Raw genomic sequence first — 16,499 nt, forward strand, 5'->3', positions numbered from 1 at the left:
TCCTTTGGGGGGAGGCTCTGATCCCTCTGGGGACGTGGCCTTGGGGACCCTGATCCCCTGGGGGAGCACTGTCTTAGGGGGGGTCTGGTCACCTGGGGGGCTGATCCCTTGGGGGGGGTGCTGATCCCCTGGGGGGGCCCTTATCCCTCTGGGGCTGCTGCCTTGGGGGCCCCGATCCCTCATGGGGGTGGCCTTATCCCCTGGGGGGGTCTGATGCCTCTGGGGGACATTGCTTTGGGGACCCTAATCCCTTTGGCAAGGCCCAGATCCCCTGGGAGCACTGTTTTTGGGGGGGGGGGGCTGATTGCCTGGGGGGTCCCCACTGCCCGGGGGGGCTCCCTGATTGCCTGGGGGGGCCCTGGTGCCTGGGGGGAGGCCTGCTCCCCCAATGTCCCTGATCTCCTGTGGGGGCCCCCACTGATTTGGGGGGCCCTGATCCCCTGTGAGTGGCCCTGCTGCCTTTTTTTTGGGGGGGGGGGTTTCTGCATCCCTGGTGTCCCTTGGAGGTCCCTGCTGCCCCCTGGGGGGGGGGCCTTGCTTCATGGGGGGGCCCTGCTCCCGGAACCCTGCCTGCTCTCCCTGCTGGGGATCCCGCTGGGGAGGAGGGCAGGGCGGGGGGGGGGGACAGACCTGCACGGCTCAGCCGTGGTGCCCAGGGCTCCCCGCACCCCCCCTTGGTTGCCCGAGGTGGCTGGAGCCCGGGCAGAGCGCAGCACCTCTTCCAGGCGCTAATAATAGGGCAGCGTTTAAAGCAGAGGGGGCCTCTGCGGGATCAGGATTATATTCCCAGCTCCGTAAAAGGTGCCCGGGGCATCTTCGTGGCACGTGCAAGGGTTTGCTGCCGCGACGCTGTGCACCGAGCGGCTGCGCTCCCYGCCCCRGCCGCYGCTGYGTTTCGGCAGCCCTGGTGCGCCCAACTCCGGGTCTCGCACGTGGATCGGTGCCAGCAGATTCCTGCCATCATGTGAGACCTTCCTGAGTCCAGAGATCCGTTTGCAGGCCAGGGACTGCCGTGTGCAAAGTGTTCCTGCAAAGACAGCTCACCTTAAGGGTAAAAACCAGTTCTGTCAGCGTTGATTAATTGCGACTTTGCGCTTCTACTGTGTCTTCCACCTGAGATCTTCAAGTGCATTATGGTCGTTGATTAATTGAGCCTGGCGATACCCTCCTGAGGTTACCAGCGTTATTGCAGCTTCTCCTATTTACAGCCGAGCAAACTGAGGCAACGGGAGCGAGCGRCCTGTGAAAGGCCACCGAGGAGGTCAGGGGCCCCGTTAGGAGTAAAACCAGGTCATATAGCTCCTCCGCCTCGTGACACGATACCGGGGAAAGCATCTCCAAGATAAAAGCAGTTCCAGAGCCGCCACCACGCAACCGAGGGGGCCCCCTCCCAACTGCCAGCGTCCCCTGTCCTTGCCCCACTGTGCCCCATAGCTTGCTCTGGCATGGGGGGTATCTCATTTCCCGAGTTTTTCCAGCTTTCAAACTGGAAGCAGAGCTTGGGAATGCCGAACAAGGGTGGGGAAGAAGAGCATCTTTCGCCAAAACACCAGCTGGAGCCACGGCTTGCCCCTGGGGGCTCCTCAGCTGAGCCCCACCAGGTCCAGCCCTGCTTCGCGTGGAGCTGCACCGGCTCCCAGAGGCGACGCGCAGCCTTTCGAGCAGCTTCATCGTGCATTCGCCTCGAGAGCTTGTCTCCAGCACGTAGTGCTTAAATTGGCTGCAACGCCAGCGGGCATGGGAAACCTGTGACGTTTCGGAGGTGAGGGACAGGGAGAGGAAGCCGGGACGGGAGGTCCCTTGGCCACGCTGATGGCCTGGGCGGACAGGCTGAGGAGGATGGCAGTACCTCACATCTCGTAGCAAAAGGGTCTTTTTGCTCCCCACCTCCCCAGCAAAGGTGCGGGTGTCGTCTCCGGTAGCAGGCTGGAGCAGCACGCAAGGGGCAGGAGGACTACGCCACGCCAGGCTCCTAATGTTTCACGTGTACGTGAAAGCCAAGTTAAGGACAAAGGGGAGAACAAAACCTCTCTGTCCATCCCCGAGGCCGGGGAAAGGCCTGATTCAGCACTGCGATACCCCAGTTTTGTGTTACTGCTTTCGCCAGCGTGAAGCGGTGGCAAAGCTCCGTGTTAGCGGCTCCGCGGCCCCCGGTCCCTGGGGGCGGGTTGCAGCGCTGACTGTCCYGTCCTGTGCACGGTGCTGCAGGGTCCCGGGGCGCCCGCGGCCGGGGGGGGGCACCTGGCCCTGAAGCCGCTGTCGTCCACGGCATGGAGGCCGCGAACCGTGGGAAAAGGCGAAGGGGACTCGCGCCCCGAGCCAGCTCGCGTTGCCCTTGCTGCGTTTCACGTGAGCAGAGGTGCCGAGCAGCCCTTCGCGAAAGGCGCTTGAAGAAAAGCCCGGGGAAACCCCGCGGGCGCCGGGCGAGGGCTGTCCCCGCCAGCCCCGCGCTGCCGTGCCCGGGGTGCACCGCCGCGAGCCRGGGGCAGGTGCTTCCTGGGCTCGGCCAGCTCTTAATGAGGCCAGATCTAATTGCACACATGGCTTTGAGGACCAGGGAGACCATCCAGGGACCTGAAATCTATCTAATTTGATTGCTGGGAGAAGACAGCTCCGCGGCTGGCAGTGGCACCCGGGGGCAGGCTGGAGCTTGCTCCACGGGCCGTGCTCTTGCCTGGCAAGCGGGCAGCCCGGCGACCGACCCTTCCTTTCCGCAAACCGAGCAGGTATTCCCGGGGTGGGCTTTGCCAGCCTCCGAGACACTGGTCAAACCACGCACTGCAAAACTGCAAACAAGATTTACTAGTCCTGAACGGGTCCGGAAATGGGTCCAGAAATGGGTCCATTCTAACACGGTAAGGAGGAACCACGAAAAGATCCGGCTAAACAAGAGGAAAGTTAACTGTCTGCAACAGAGGCCTTCTGCGCTTCCAGCGTGGCATGAGCAGAGGCCGGAGAGCAGCAGCAAAGCGAGTGGGGCCAGGGGCCGCAAGCTGGACGGCGCGTGCTTCGCAGCACCCCCGCTGCCTGCGTGGGCCTGCAACTGCTCCTGGGCTGACTTGCGAGGTGGCCCCAAGAAAGAGATGATTTGAGCTGCCCAAAGCTGGGTAAATCGGAGGGGACGGGCAGCGGGTCGCCTGCGTCGCCCCAGCGCTGCCGGCGCGGGAGCTGCGGGTTGCAGACGCCCCTGGCAAGGTTTTGCAACCCCCCCCCCCGGGCTCCGGCTGGGGACCAAAGCGGCTATAAATACACACGCAGCCGGAGCAGAGGGCGGCTTTGACAGCAGCAGGGCAAATCACGGCGGCAGGCCCAAGCCCTGCTAAGGCCGAGCTCCCTCTGCACCGCTACGGTGAGCAGCGATGGGCTCTCCCGCTCCGGGCGGCGCAGGAGGGAGCCCTGTGCACGGCACCGAGCCCCGCGGGGCTGCAACGCCGGGGCGGGACGGGACGGGACGAGTCCCCCCGCCTTGGTGCTGCTGCAACGGTGCCGTCGATCCGGGCTCCTCCGCCGAGGAGGGAGAGGCCGGGCAGACATCGGAGCAGCCGGAGAGGTGGCGGGATGCGGGAGCCCCCCCCGGCACGGGATGGGATGGGACGGGATGGGGCAGCCCCACATGCCATGGCACCAGCCTGGCTATTTATAGCCCCGCGGCTCGCTGCTGAGGCAGCAGCTCCCGGAGCCGTGCGGATGCTCTCTATTAGCGCCGCCGGTGCYGAGCGGGGAGCCGGTAAGATTCGGCATGGGGGGGCTGGAAATGGGCTAAGAGGAGGTGCAGCGGAGCAGGCACTGTGCCCCCCGCTCCTCCCGAAATCCCCCCGCGTGCAGTCCGGGGGGGCCCGGCCGCTTCATCGTATCGGCCCGAACCGCCCCAAAAGTGCTGCGCCCGGCGCCCTGACACACACACCCGGCTGCTGGCGGCGATTCTTCCTCATGGAGAGACACCGCAGTCGCAGATCACTGTGCYGCTGCGGCCGGCGGCTCCAAGGAGGAGCCTGACGGCTTCGGCTCTCCTTTTGGAGCCAAACTGCAAAGCAATTGCAAAGAAGCAAAATGCAGGTGCTCGAGGGAGGCACAGCCAAAGAATTTACCCCCCASGTAGCTTTTGCGGAGGGGGAAGGCTTGCAGCATCCGACCCCTTGCAAAATATGTTTTTCCTGGTGAGTGAGCGGCCCCGCGGGCTGTTGGCAAAGACGTGCCGGGTCTGGATCCGGCCCTGGCGCATCCCTGCATCAGCTGCAGCCCCCGGCTGCCGACCCCTTCCGGCCTCTGCAGCCGGTGCCTCGCCTGCCCCAGCCCCGCCGGAGGCCGCTGCATGGATTTGGAGAGARCGTCTTTTTTTACCGGGAGTCAATTGTTTTGGCAAGTGTTCTGCAAACTGCATTAAGCCAGGCTCGCTGTCAGTCCTGGGCTGCTTCGATCAATTCTTGTTTGCAATGCAGTTTTCAGCAGCCAGGTTAATGTATGTTATTATCTCCCTCCAATCCCCGTTGTAGGACCTGAATAAACCTCATGCAAAAAAGAAAGAAAGAAAAAAAAGCCCTCCAGGCTTCCCGGGGCGGCTGCCCAGCTCACGCCGCGGGTCTGATCACCACTAGCAGTCCGGGAACACCAGTGTGTGTCTCCGCCTCTCAAGGTTTAGCGTTCACCAATTTAGGGCAATAACCCGTTTGCACTGCCTGCCTCCCTCGTCAYGGCAGAGATCCCGAATTCCAGCCCRGCGCCTCCRGAAGCCTCCTGCCTGCTGCCGCGGCCGGGGGCCAGCGGGCTGCGCGGCGCCCAGCAGAGCAGGAGGGGACAAATCCCAGCCGGGCAGCGGGATCGCATCCAGTGGAGAGTGGGGATCGTGCACGGCGCCCTGCGGCCAGCGCGTTCCCAGGGATCTCGCCCGCGTGCCGCGAGCCCCGGGCCCATCCCTGCGCGCTGCTCCCCGCGGCGCCGCACGTTCCCGGCCGTCCCGCAAGCGTGGCACGAAACTCCTGAATGCTGAACGACTCGGGAGCCTCGTTAACATGCATTCAGGTCATCCGCTCGCTGCAAGTTCTTGCAAGTGGCTTGCGGAGTGCGCTCCACGCAGGAGCCGTAAATAAAAATATCCGTCCCCACCGTATCGGGAATGCAGGCAGGGCGGGATTAACGTGGGAGCGTAACCGCCAGCGGTGCCGGAGTGAGGGGTGCAGCCACGGGGCAGCCGGGACGAGCCGCCAGCTTCCCGCAGCTCCCGCCTGGGCCGGGATTCCCGGACGAGCGGGACGCAGGGAGGGCTGGCGACTTCCTTCACCCCGGTCTCTCCCAGAGTGAAAGAGGGATCTAGAGGGGACAAAAAAAAACCGAAGGAAAAGTCCTGTCAGACCCACGTGCTCCAGACCACACCGTGAGACTGGACTCGCGTAGCAAACCAGTCTCAGCTTGGGGCAGTTTTATTTAATTTATCGCCCATTAAAACAAACTTCTAATCTATTGAGACAAAAGGAAACATAAATAATCAAGCAAACACTTAAGCAAACRCCTTTCTCAGGCTCAGCTTACGCCAAGCAGCTCCCCCCKCCCCGTCTCCGCCGCCCCGGCCGGTGGCGCTCGGCTGGGCTCGGTGCGGGAGGGCTGGTGCCGGCCGCCCCCGCGGCTCCCACGGCTCCTCCCGTCCCGCCGCGGCTCAGCCGGCGCCGCCATCCCCGCTGCAGCCCTGCGCGGCGYGCGCGTGCACGGACTGCTGGGGCGATCGCGCGCGCACCGGCCGGGCGCTCCTGCGGGAGATCACGGATGCAGCTGGGGGCTCGTGGGCGCAGCAGCTGGGCGCTCGTGCACGCGCCGATCGAGCGCCGCGTGCGAAATAACGGGGTGCTCACGCACGCACGAGCTGTTTGGGCGCCCGTGCGGGCACGGCCTGGGTGCTCGCGCGCGCAGCAGGCGGGCGTCCCGCGCGCACTAACCGGGCGCCCATGCGCGAGCCCGGCGGGCACTCGTGCGGGCACTAACTGCCTGCCCGTGCGCCTATTAACTGGGTGCTCACGCGTGACCTCTGCAGTCGCTCGCGGGTGCACTCACCGAGCGTTCGTGGGTGCACTGGCTGGGCGCTCACGCATTTCCCGGGCACCCGTGTGTGCGTTAACCGGGTGCTCGTGCACGAGCTCCGTGGGCGCTCGCACGTCAACGAACGGGGCCCCGGTGGGTCGCTCCCGCGTGCASCAGCCAGGCCCTCCCGCGTCAGCCAACCGGGCTCGCTCAGGCGCGAGCGCGGCAAGCCCTGCACCTTGTGCCCAGCGCAGCCTGGGCGCTGGGGTCCCGCTCCTCGCTGCACACCGGTGTCACCCGGTGAGGCGCTGGGCAGCGGGCGCTGCGGAAACCCGGCCCTCCCCGGCGAAGGGTTCCTCCGGGGCAGCCGCTCCTCTCGGGAGCCCCCGCGGCGCGGGGAAGGGGTGTCCCTGCACGTCCCCCTCCGGCCGAGCCCGCCGCCTCCGGCGCTGCCCCTGCAACGTGCGATTGCTGCAGGCGTGTTGCAAACGCCGGCGTCTCGCGCGCACCTCGTCCCCGGCACCGTCTCCCGCCGGCACCCGCTGCTCGCGGGCAGGGGCACGCRTCCGCGCAAGAGCCTGCTGTCCTGGCTTTCCCGCTGTCCCGCTTGTCCTGCTTGTCCTGGCTGACCCTGGCTGTCCTCGTTGTCCCTGGTTCTCCCGGTTGTCCTGGTTGTCTTCATTGTCCCAGTTGTCCCAGTTGTCCCAGCTGTCCCTGGCTGGTCCTGGCTGTCCTGGCAGGCCTGGCTGTTCCAGCCATCCCAGATGTCCTGGCTGTCCCGGTTGTCCCAGTTGTCCTGGTTGTCCCAGGTGTCCTGGTTTTCCTGGTTGCCCTGGTTGTCCTGGTTGTCCCAGCTGTTCTGGCTGGTCTTGGCTGTCCTGGCTGTCCTGGTTGTCCCAGGTGTCCTGGTTTTCCTGGCTGTCCTAGTTGTCCCAGCTGTCCCTGTTGTCCCGGCTGTCCTGGTTGTCCCAGCTGTCCCAGATGTCCTGGCTCTCCAGGATATCCTGGTTGTCCCTGTCTGCCCTGGCCCGGCGGTGCCGGCTGGTCACATCCGGCAGCTGAGCCGCTCGTGCTGCTCCTCATCCGTCTCTGTCAGAGGGAAGAGGGTTCGCCTGAGCGACCTAAATAGGCTCCGCTGGCTCTGCTCCGCCGCTAAAACGGCTCTTTATCCATAGGCGCAAAACTGCACATTCCCTCCTGAATCCTCAGCCCGCCGGACCTGCCGTCCCATGGCCAGACGCAGCCCTTGGCTCCTCCATCCCCATTGGCACGCGGAGCGGGCCGGGGGCCACGGGATGCAGCACGGCTCCTCCGTCCCCGGTGGCGAGCAAAAGAGCAATCATCGCAAAAGCCCGCGCGCGACACAAATCCGCCCCAAAACGAGGGGCCGGGGGCGAGGGCTGGGAGAGGGAACCCGCCGGCAGGAGCGCCGCCCCCCTGCGCTACCGGCGTCGCGGGCGGCTTGAGCTCCCTCCCGGCACGGCAGAAACACGGGAAGCTCCAGAAGCAGGAGAGCAGCTCTGCAGCGTGCGACACCGCGTAGCTCAGCCTCACGTCCGCAGGGATTTATTTAAGCTATAGCAGCTCCTGGCCCGAGTGAACGGGGGAAGAAAAAAGAGCAAAAAAAAGACAGAGCCACCCAAATTTACGCTGTTTTACTGTAACATTTACGTTGCGAGAGTTAGAGCATTGCTTGGCAGCTCTGCTTTAATCCAGAGCCGCAGGCATTTGCAGTCCGCCCTCGCACTCCTCGCGGCTCCGGCTCCGGCTCCGGCTCCGGCTCCGGCTGCGGCGGAGCAGCGCGCCCGGCAGCAACCGCAGCCCGCGGGGGCTTTCGAGGGGCTGCGGAGGTTTTATCGGCGAGCACCCGGCACTCCTGCAATTTAAGAAAGGGCCGTTGTGAGCGCACGGGACCCGCTGCGGACGCGGCTCTGCGGCCGCCCCGGTCCGACACGCGTTAATGCTCTCGCTGGCCCCTATGGAAGGAGCTGCAGCAGCTGACCCCATCCATAACTACACATCTTATACCCCCCTTAGGTCTGAAGACCTCTCCGGGTTTAAGAGCCCGTGAGGGATTTTGGGTTAATTAAAGGAGTGCTTGAGGCTGCTCTGCCTACACTTAATCTGCCGTGGAAACATCCGGGGGGGACTTTGTCCTCCTACAAAGCAGCCCGTTGTTCCTTCCGCCTTCGCCGCTAACGGCAGAAGAGCCTCGCGGTCGCGGCGCGGGAGAGCCGGCACGGTGGCTGGCGGAAACCGGGAGCCGCCTCGCAGCGCTGCCCGGCTCTGAGCCCGGGAGCCCACGGCTCCTCCGACCCCTCCGTCCTCCCCTGCGGGACCGCGCCGAGTACGGAGACGTTGACGTGCTGCCTGCAAAACCGTATAGGCAACAGCCGGCGCTCGTGCTTGGTGCTGCCTCTGAAACATGATGCTCTCATGCCGTTCTGCTTGTTTATTATCCTCAAGCAACTGCACCAAAAAGACGCATTAGAAAGAAAAGACAGGCTGCTTCCTTCTGTCTGATATTTTAGACTATTGTTGCACTAGTAAGGCAGGAATCATGCAAAAATTCAGAATTGTCACTTTTCTGCTTTGCACTGCGCGATACAGCGCGAGGGAACGGCGCTGCTGGCAGAGGACAGCCAGGGTGTTTTTGGTCCTAATTTCTGACTATATATTTTAACCCGCTAATTTAAAAGCAGCCCTTTTGCACAAGATTACCTGCTTCTAAAACGCTCTGGACGTGGCTCTGAGGTCTGCCTAAGCACGGCGGGAAACATCGGGAGAATGAGTGGCCGTGAAAGGGGATTTCCGGCAGGGACCGASCAGGCCTTTAGCGATACCGCTGCAACTCCCGTTCCCCCCCGCAGCCGCTGCTCTGCAGCTCCTCGGACCGCGAACTCTCGCTCAAGCTCTTGTTCCCCGCGTCGTCCCGGCGCGATGCCGGGTTCCTCCTGGGCAAGGCGAAGGCGCGCGGGGAGGGCAGGCGGCTCCGGCGGCTCCTGCCTGTGGCCGGCGTGGCTTCCGTACGTTCACACGCTTAGTGTAATCCTCCGCCTTGGGGCAAAGGTTTGCACAAAACTCTGCGCGCCAACAAAACAGCTCCTAAAGCTTTGTCTTTATTTAAAAATACTCTGCTTGAAATACATTTTAATGCATTTCYCACGCCTTCTGTTTCCTTGCTCTAAAAAAGCCGGCCGAGCGGCAGCGCTGCGGCCGAGGCCCGACCTGGGGCTGGGGAAGGGGGCACCCGGGGCCGGTCCCCCCGGCACTGCCCGCCGCGGCGGGACCGAAATCCGGCGGCGGCGCACGTGGCGCGGAGGGGCCGAGCGGGAACGCCGCCGCACTTTGCACGCCTGCCCCTTCCCCGAAGCCTCCGTCCCCAAATCCGGCACGCTCAGCCCCGAAAAGCCCGACGCGAGCGCGGGGAGAGGCGGCCGGGGCGCCCGGCGAGGGCCACCCCGCTCTGCTGACGCCCTGCGCGGCACCCGCCGGAGCGGGACGCGAGCATCCTCCCTAGAGGAGCAGCCTAAACGTACACGCCGCTCTCTCTTCCTTCCCTCCGCGGCGGCAACGGGGCCGGGCACGCTCCGTTTGCACTGACGGCTTGCGCGCRGCTCCCGCCGTCCGTGTCCCGGCAGGAAGGCAGCGGGAGAGCAGCGGCGAAGCAGGCGCTTACAACACTCGGTAGCAGCAGGCGGCAGGGAGCAACAGGGAGCGGGCAGAAGGAGCCCGCGGAGCCCGCTAGGAATATAAGTGTTTTCACAGGAAAAGAAATCAATTAGAACAGATTTGGGGGGGGGGGCGGGAGGCTCATTTAAACTTTTCATTCTGTGTCAACCGCTTCCCCTCCCACCAACGCCGGAGGTCGGCACACGGGAATCACAGGCGAAACCGGACTCTCTCTGCACCAAAATCACAGCGATATAAAAACAAGGCAGCACAGATCACACACGCACACACACAAAGGTTTTTAAATTAACATTTAATTGCATGAGCAAGACAAATAAAGATAGGCAGTTTAACTGCATTTCTCCTCCTCGCACTGCCTYAGCCAGCCGGGAGGTGCCGAGGGGTCCCGGCGGCGCGGGAGACCCCCGGCGCTCCGGCCCCGGTGCTCCGGCCCCGGCCCCCGCAGGAGCTGCCCAGGGAGGGAAGAGCCAACGGCGGCCGGCAGCAAACGCTCGTCAGGGACGAAAGAATGATTTTTATGCTCCCCATATGAGACTTTACCAGTCTGCTTCGGAGACGTTGCAATTACCGCTTTTCTGAGTAAATCGCATTTAATAGCTTTAATGGTGCGGCTGTTATTATGAAGAAGGAAAAGAGCAACATTTCAGAATGTCTAAAAACGAGCGTTTTCACAAAACGTGTAGTCCTTTGCGCAGTTTACTCTGCTAAACGATGTCATGTGCTAACAGGAATGAAGCCACGAGTCAGGCCGCCCCGCACTCGCGCAGAGCCCCGATTCCCGGGCAGCACCGCAGTCCTGCGCGGAGCCAGCGGTGTCCACGCGCTCCGCAGCGCCCCGCGCCGAGGACGCGCAACCAGCTGCAGGGCTTCGACTAGCCTTGCCAAGGATTTCGCGTGTTGTGTCAATATTCCTGATGGGATCCTGCATTCCTACTCCGCAGAAATTATTTTCACAATCTTTTAAGTGTCTTTTGTGATTAATTAGCCATGACCCTCGCCCAGGCCGTGTGCGAAGGGGTCTGCGACGCCAGCAGGCACCGCAGTACAGCCCGAGCTTGCTATCATCAAAGTGGGAAGGTTTTTTCCTTAATATTCCCGGGAGAATCAGGTAACAGCAACAGCATGTGGGCCTGCTTAGCAGTACGTAGCCACAGCGAGCCCATGCCATCATTTTAAAGGCTCCTGGTCGGAGACATTGTATTTTACATAAAGAAAACAAAACAGTCTTCATTTGTTGTAGCTTTTGGGGATGCAAAGATTTTTTCCACCTGCAAAACCCCCTTTCACCTAAAACTAGCCATTTGAATTAACGAACGTACGCCTCTGTCTCTTCCAGGCACGTGGTGAGCTGCAGTCGTGGGCTGTGTCTGCCCTAAACACAGCGATTTAAATTCAGGTGGCGTTACGGACAGCAAATGCCAGGCAGTTCAGCATTCCCTTCCACGTGGCTTTTCTTACTTAAATCTCTGCACCTATGTTTGTTCTTTCAGGCTTGCTTTCAGCAAAAATTCACACAGTCAAGATGCATTGCATTTTTAGTTTGCATCAAGATAGCCTAAGGCACGTGCTTATGAATTTTTTTACCCTATGTATGAATCTAAATAAATGAGCTCTGCAACCATCCATGTTTATGGGAAATATTTTCAAACTTATACATATTTTCATCATCTTATCAAGATATTCAAATTTTGTCTGAACAATAAATAACCCTACCAGTTTCTCTCACTTTAGAAATAGCTACTTAGGTTCTCTCCAACAAAAGTCAAAAATGTAAAATGCAGTCTGATATTTTTAACCACTTACATTATCCAAAACACTGGGGGGTTTTGGTTCCCTCCCCTTATTTCAAATAATGGGCTACTCTTATAAAAATCTACTTTGGCAAAAAATATACTCTTCAGGGTCCCATTTAACCTTTACTATCAGAGCACCCCTTTTATTCCACTGGAAAACACTGCTGCCATCCTTATTCTCCCCCCCTACGCTATAGATCTGGGYACGAAAGACGAATGGACCCTACTCACATTCTTACCCACATTGCTGTAAAAATCTAGTGTAAAAATCTACCTCTACTCTCAAATAAGAAAAAAACACTAAGCATTGTCACTTTGGGGAAACACCTGAGTCACAAGAAGATGAGGTCTCAAATCCCACAGAACTGCCCCATGTTACCAGCTATGCCCTGTTATATGCAAAGAATCACTGAAAAAAACCCTTGAAATTGTATACCTTAAAAAAATCTTATAAGTGGTGCAAGTTAGATTTTCCTCCCAGCGTATCTATTCCAAGTACTACTGTGTACATGCACCAGAACAGCAGTCTGAATAATCATTTTCACACTCTGCACACTCCCATTCAATAGAGTATTTTTAACCACTATAAAGAAAACTTTTCCTCAATAACATTTTTTACGTATCAGTGAACATCCACGGAAGAGAAACTAGGGAAAAAATTTCCTAATATATTTTTGAATCTTTTTTGCACATGCAAATTAATAACATTGATGACAATGAAATCATTAGGCATTGTTTAAAATTGAAGGCCCCCCCAAATATCAGCTTTATATTTCAAGCTCCAAAGACACGATCCATGTGTTTTAGCATCTGAGCTTCGATGAACTGTTATTTTACAACAAAGTAAGATTAGTCAAGACTAATCCCAACTGGATCGACAGTACTAAGAAAGCTGCCAGCGATTTAGGAAAAGCAGGTTCTCCCTAAGACAGCGAAGCTGCGAAGGTCATGGAACCGGCCGCTGCGAACGGCAACCCAACCCGTCAGGYGCTGCCCACGCTCGGGCCATGAGCTGCCTTCCCTGCTCCGACACTCTTAGCGGGTCTTGGGAAAACCACTTTGCTTCTGATGCCTCGGCTGCATCGCACGTGAAGATGAATAATGACCCCATTATAAAGCGTTTTAGTATCTTTGCATAAAAAGACCCATCCCAGGCATTGGCATGGTTATTTGAAAAGAGCGAGTGCATTTAACACAGTGGGAAGACTTCTGAGAATGAGGGGGAGAGGAAGGAAAGCTGTGAGAATGCCAGAAAGGGCTAAAGCAAACTCGCTATTTTTCTTTCTATATATGAGAAGGCCTAAAGCAGACTAAGAAGCAATTATAACAGATTATGCTGTAGCATATCTCTACCTGGCAAGCTAGGTACACACAGATACTCCTGACACTGGGTTACATGGCTAATATTTGCTTTACTGATCAATATGCTCAATTTGAATGCCATGCTTTACATTACTCTCCTTTTGAAAACTAAAGCTTGTTATTCTACAGTAGTCGGGCTTTTTGCAAGATTATTTGCCATTGCCCTCCTGGTAATTTATTTTCCACATAATTAATATGTTTAATGATTCTCCACATGCACATTTTGCCAGAAAGCCAAAACTGACTCTGACAAAGCAAACATGTTTTGCAGCTTATCCAACTGTTTTAAAGCTATCTGTTGATAACACAAAGCTAAAAATGTAATGAGAAAGAAAACATTCAATAATTCTATAAAGAGACACTTCATTACGGTAATTAAGGCAATCATTTAAAGTAGTTATGAGGATTATTAACACACAAAAGAAATTATGCAATAGGGTTTTAGCAAACTAGGCAGACTTACTACTATTTTACGATGCCTTAAAGACTAACCTTCAGCAATTTAATAAGCTTTTGAAAATAAAGACTAATTTTTTGGCAAAGGATGGAGCCGTCTCTATACCTGGCAAGAGTATATTCTGAGTTTTGGGGGAAGGGGTTTAAATCTTTCTTTAATATGCAATAAGTGTTTCTACTGATTTGGCAAATGACTAAATCAGCTCCTTAAATTATGCTGGTTCAAAAAATATATTTACCAAAAGTATCCAGCGAACTCATGTACATGGCCTTTAGGCAAACCCTAGAACCACATGGGTACTACAGTCACTGCTTCACCAGTTTATATTCTCGTACAGAGTCATGAAACTGTAATATTCTTTATAAGTTGTAGAAAATCCCTAGATAGTTGGTAGTTTATACTTAGGTAAACCACCACTTCTGAAGATGGGCTTTCTTATAACATCTTTCAATGATTAATAGCAGTCTTTTATTTAAACCACTAGCAATCTAACATAGTTATTACCAATGTTAAAAATCATTAGAGCAGAACATATTACTGTACTTTAACCTACATGAGAGAGAAATGAAAGGCATTTATAATAGTCAAACACGTTACAACATCATACTGAAAATATTTTTCTAAGTCATTAGGATTGCTGTTTTCTAGAGGAATATGCATTTTTAATTAGCACGTGAAAAATGAAGCATGCATGACAGACACCACTAAAGAGGCATGACACATTTTTCAAAATCCCCTAATTAACTCTGGAGCCTAAAGGGTTTTTCTGCATACTCAGATACTACTTTAACCCTACAGCTGTAGTTACAGCGATACAGCCTTCCCTGTGCCATGTGGACTTGCTTGTGCTGATATGGAAGATACTACAGAAAGATAAATAAGGGATATCCAGGCTAGAGTTGGTAACGGTACAACTATCTCAGTTGCTTTTTAGGTATCCCTCCCACATGCGATATAGCGTGTAGACCACACAAAGAATTTCATTTCAAAGGCAGTTTGTGATGTGAACTCCGAGCAGCGAAGTGTGGGCAAAAGAACAAGTCACGGTGGGTTACGGCGAGGTGCGAACGTACCGGGGAGCAGCTGCTGTGCTGTAAGGGTTTGCGTGCACACTCTACACCCTATTAAACGCACGGTAACGTACGCCATTCTCTGAGCGGGAGCGGGTTCGCTTGAACCTGGGAGAAAGATCGCCGTGCCCACAGCTGCTCACCAGAAAGTGATCACCTCCTTCAGCAATAACACGTTCATCAGTTCTTATTCTTGGACACAGACTCTTAAAAAGAGTGAAATGCAATGCCTTTGAGAAATGGGCAGATATTCTAAGGTATTTTTGAGAAGGAGGCTTGAGATTTCATGTCATTTTATCCACAGCCTTCAGAAAACATGTATTCCAGCCCAGCCTTAAACATCGAGGAGGAACTACTGGCCAAAACAGTAGTTTTGTTTTTAAACTGAAATTTGTGTGATCTCATCGCATCCTCACTAGTAAGCAAGTTTTTTTGTTGAAACAGTAACATCTACTGCCTTAACAGATCTTTCAGGACTTTGTGACATACCAAATATGTTGGTATTTAAAAATGACTTTATGTACATGACAATCTCATGAACATAATATTGTTGTATTTTTTTTTCTTGTTCTACAGAACTTTTTCTGCCTTCTCCTGCATGTATTTCTCATCTAATGCTTTACAGTATTTCCAAAGATTCACCATACAGCACACACTCCCGCAAGACCAAAAATTCCAAAGATCGTAGTCTCAAAGCATCCTCATTCGAGACCTAAACTTCCCTCTGTCCCAAACGCTTTTTTGGCTCCTTCATTTTTATTAATTTAAGCAGACTACAAAGTATACAGCCAGGCACATTTTTAAGGTTTTGTCCCTCTTGCTTTGATTCCCGAAGTTATAATGCTCAGGCTTTGGCATGTGATTCTTAAAAGGCGAGTGTCCTTCCAGAACAGGGCAGTGGGTCAGTCTGGTGCAAGCTCTGAAGTACAGACTGTCGGATTTGGGAAGGGGAAGGCCACAGGGACAGTTAGTAAACACTCACCCCCCCCGCCCTGGCTTTAATGCTCAGGATAGGCGAGGAAGGCAGTCACAGGGCTGAGGGCTGCACCCGGGCCCAGACTCGGGCCCCTCGGGGCGGCCATTTTACCTCAGGGCGGCACAGCGCCCTGCCCGTCGGGCCAGCGTCGCCCCGGCCCGCTCCCGGCATCCCGGGAAGGAGGCAGGGCCTCCCTGCCCGTACCCCCCGGGCCGGGGGTCCCCCTGGCCCCTCTCCCCGCCGCTGTGAGCGCAAGGCAGGCCGGGCGCGGCCCCACCGCCCGCCCCGCCGAGGCCCGCGAGTCTCCCCGCCGCTGTTGCACACGGCACCCTCTCCACCACCCCCCCCGCGCCGCGGTGCATTGTGGGATACAGCCCGCGCCTTGGCGCCAAGCGCCCCCGCCGCTCCCCCGCCGCGCGGTGCACTGTGGGACGGGCCCCTCCCCTGCCCCCAGCCGGGCCTTCTTTGCGTGGACTCCGCACCGGATGTGACGCCACAGGCCTGCAGCCGTGATAATCGCGGCCGTTGGAGGGACTCTTCCCCCAAACGTGGGGAGCCGGGGCTCCCTGAGGAAGCATCTAGCTCGTCGCAGCCCTGGAAACGGGAGCTGCGCTACCGGGACTGCTCTGGCTTCTTAGGTGAACCTGCCGAGAGCAAACAATAGGGGGACTACTTTTTTCCCCAGCGCTGCGCATGCGCAGGAGGGCGGGGCGGGAGCGCGGCGGGAGACACGGGCTCGTACGAATTTTGCTGGCGAAGGCGGTGGTGCGTCCCGGGGTGAAATCGCTGCGCGCAGTAGGACCGCGAGGGAAGCCGTGGTCGCCATTTTGAAGCGGTTGTTGGGGGAGGCGGCGTGTGTGCGCTCCCGTGTGCCCGGCTCGGCCCCCGCGCTCGCCGACCCGTCCGCTCGCTGAGCTCCGGCTCTCCACCGCCGCAGCCATTGCTGACCTTGCCATGTCCGGAGGGGGCGTGATCCGCGGCCCAGCCGGCAACAACGACTGCCGCATCTACGTGGGGAACCTGCCCCCCGACATCCGCACCAAGGACATCGAGGACGTGTTCTACAAGTACGGCGCCATCCGCGACATCGACCTCAAGAACCGCCGCGGCGGGCCGCCCTTCGCCTTCGTGGAGTTCGA

The 16,499-nt window shown here is 57.4% G+C and overlaps 1 protein-coding gene across 1 annotated transcript in view; it reads left to right on the forward strand.

The window, feature by feature from the left end:
• Positions 1 to 15,850: 15,850 nt before the first annotated feature.
• SRSF1 (serine and arginine rich splicing factor 1) overlaps positions 15,851 to 16,499 on the forward strand; it is a 6,714-nt gene continuing 6,065 nt past the window's right edge. Inside the window, exon 1 of the mRNA XM_026081559.1 lies at positions 15,851 to 16,499. Coding sequence (XP_025937344.1) covers positions 16,315 to 16,499 — 185 coding nt within the window. The 5' untranslated portion in view covers positions 15,851 to 16,314.

The sequence above is a fragment of the Apteryx rowi genome, unplaced genomic scaffold (genome assembly GCF_003343035.1).
Source record: "Apteryx rowi isolate R43461 unplaced genomic scaffold, aptRow1 scaffold_554, whole genome shotgun sequence".
In the NCBI taxonomy this organism is placed as follows: Eukaryota; Metazoa; Chordata; class Aves; order Apterygiformes; family Apterygidae; genus Apteryx; species Apteryx rowi.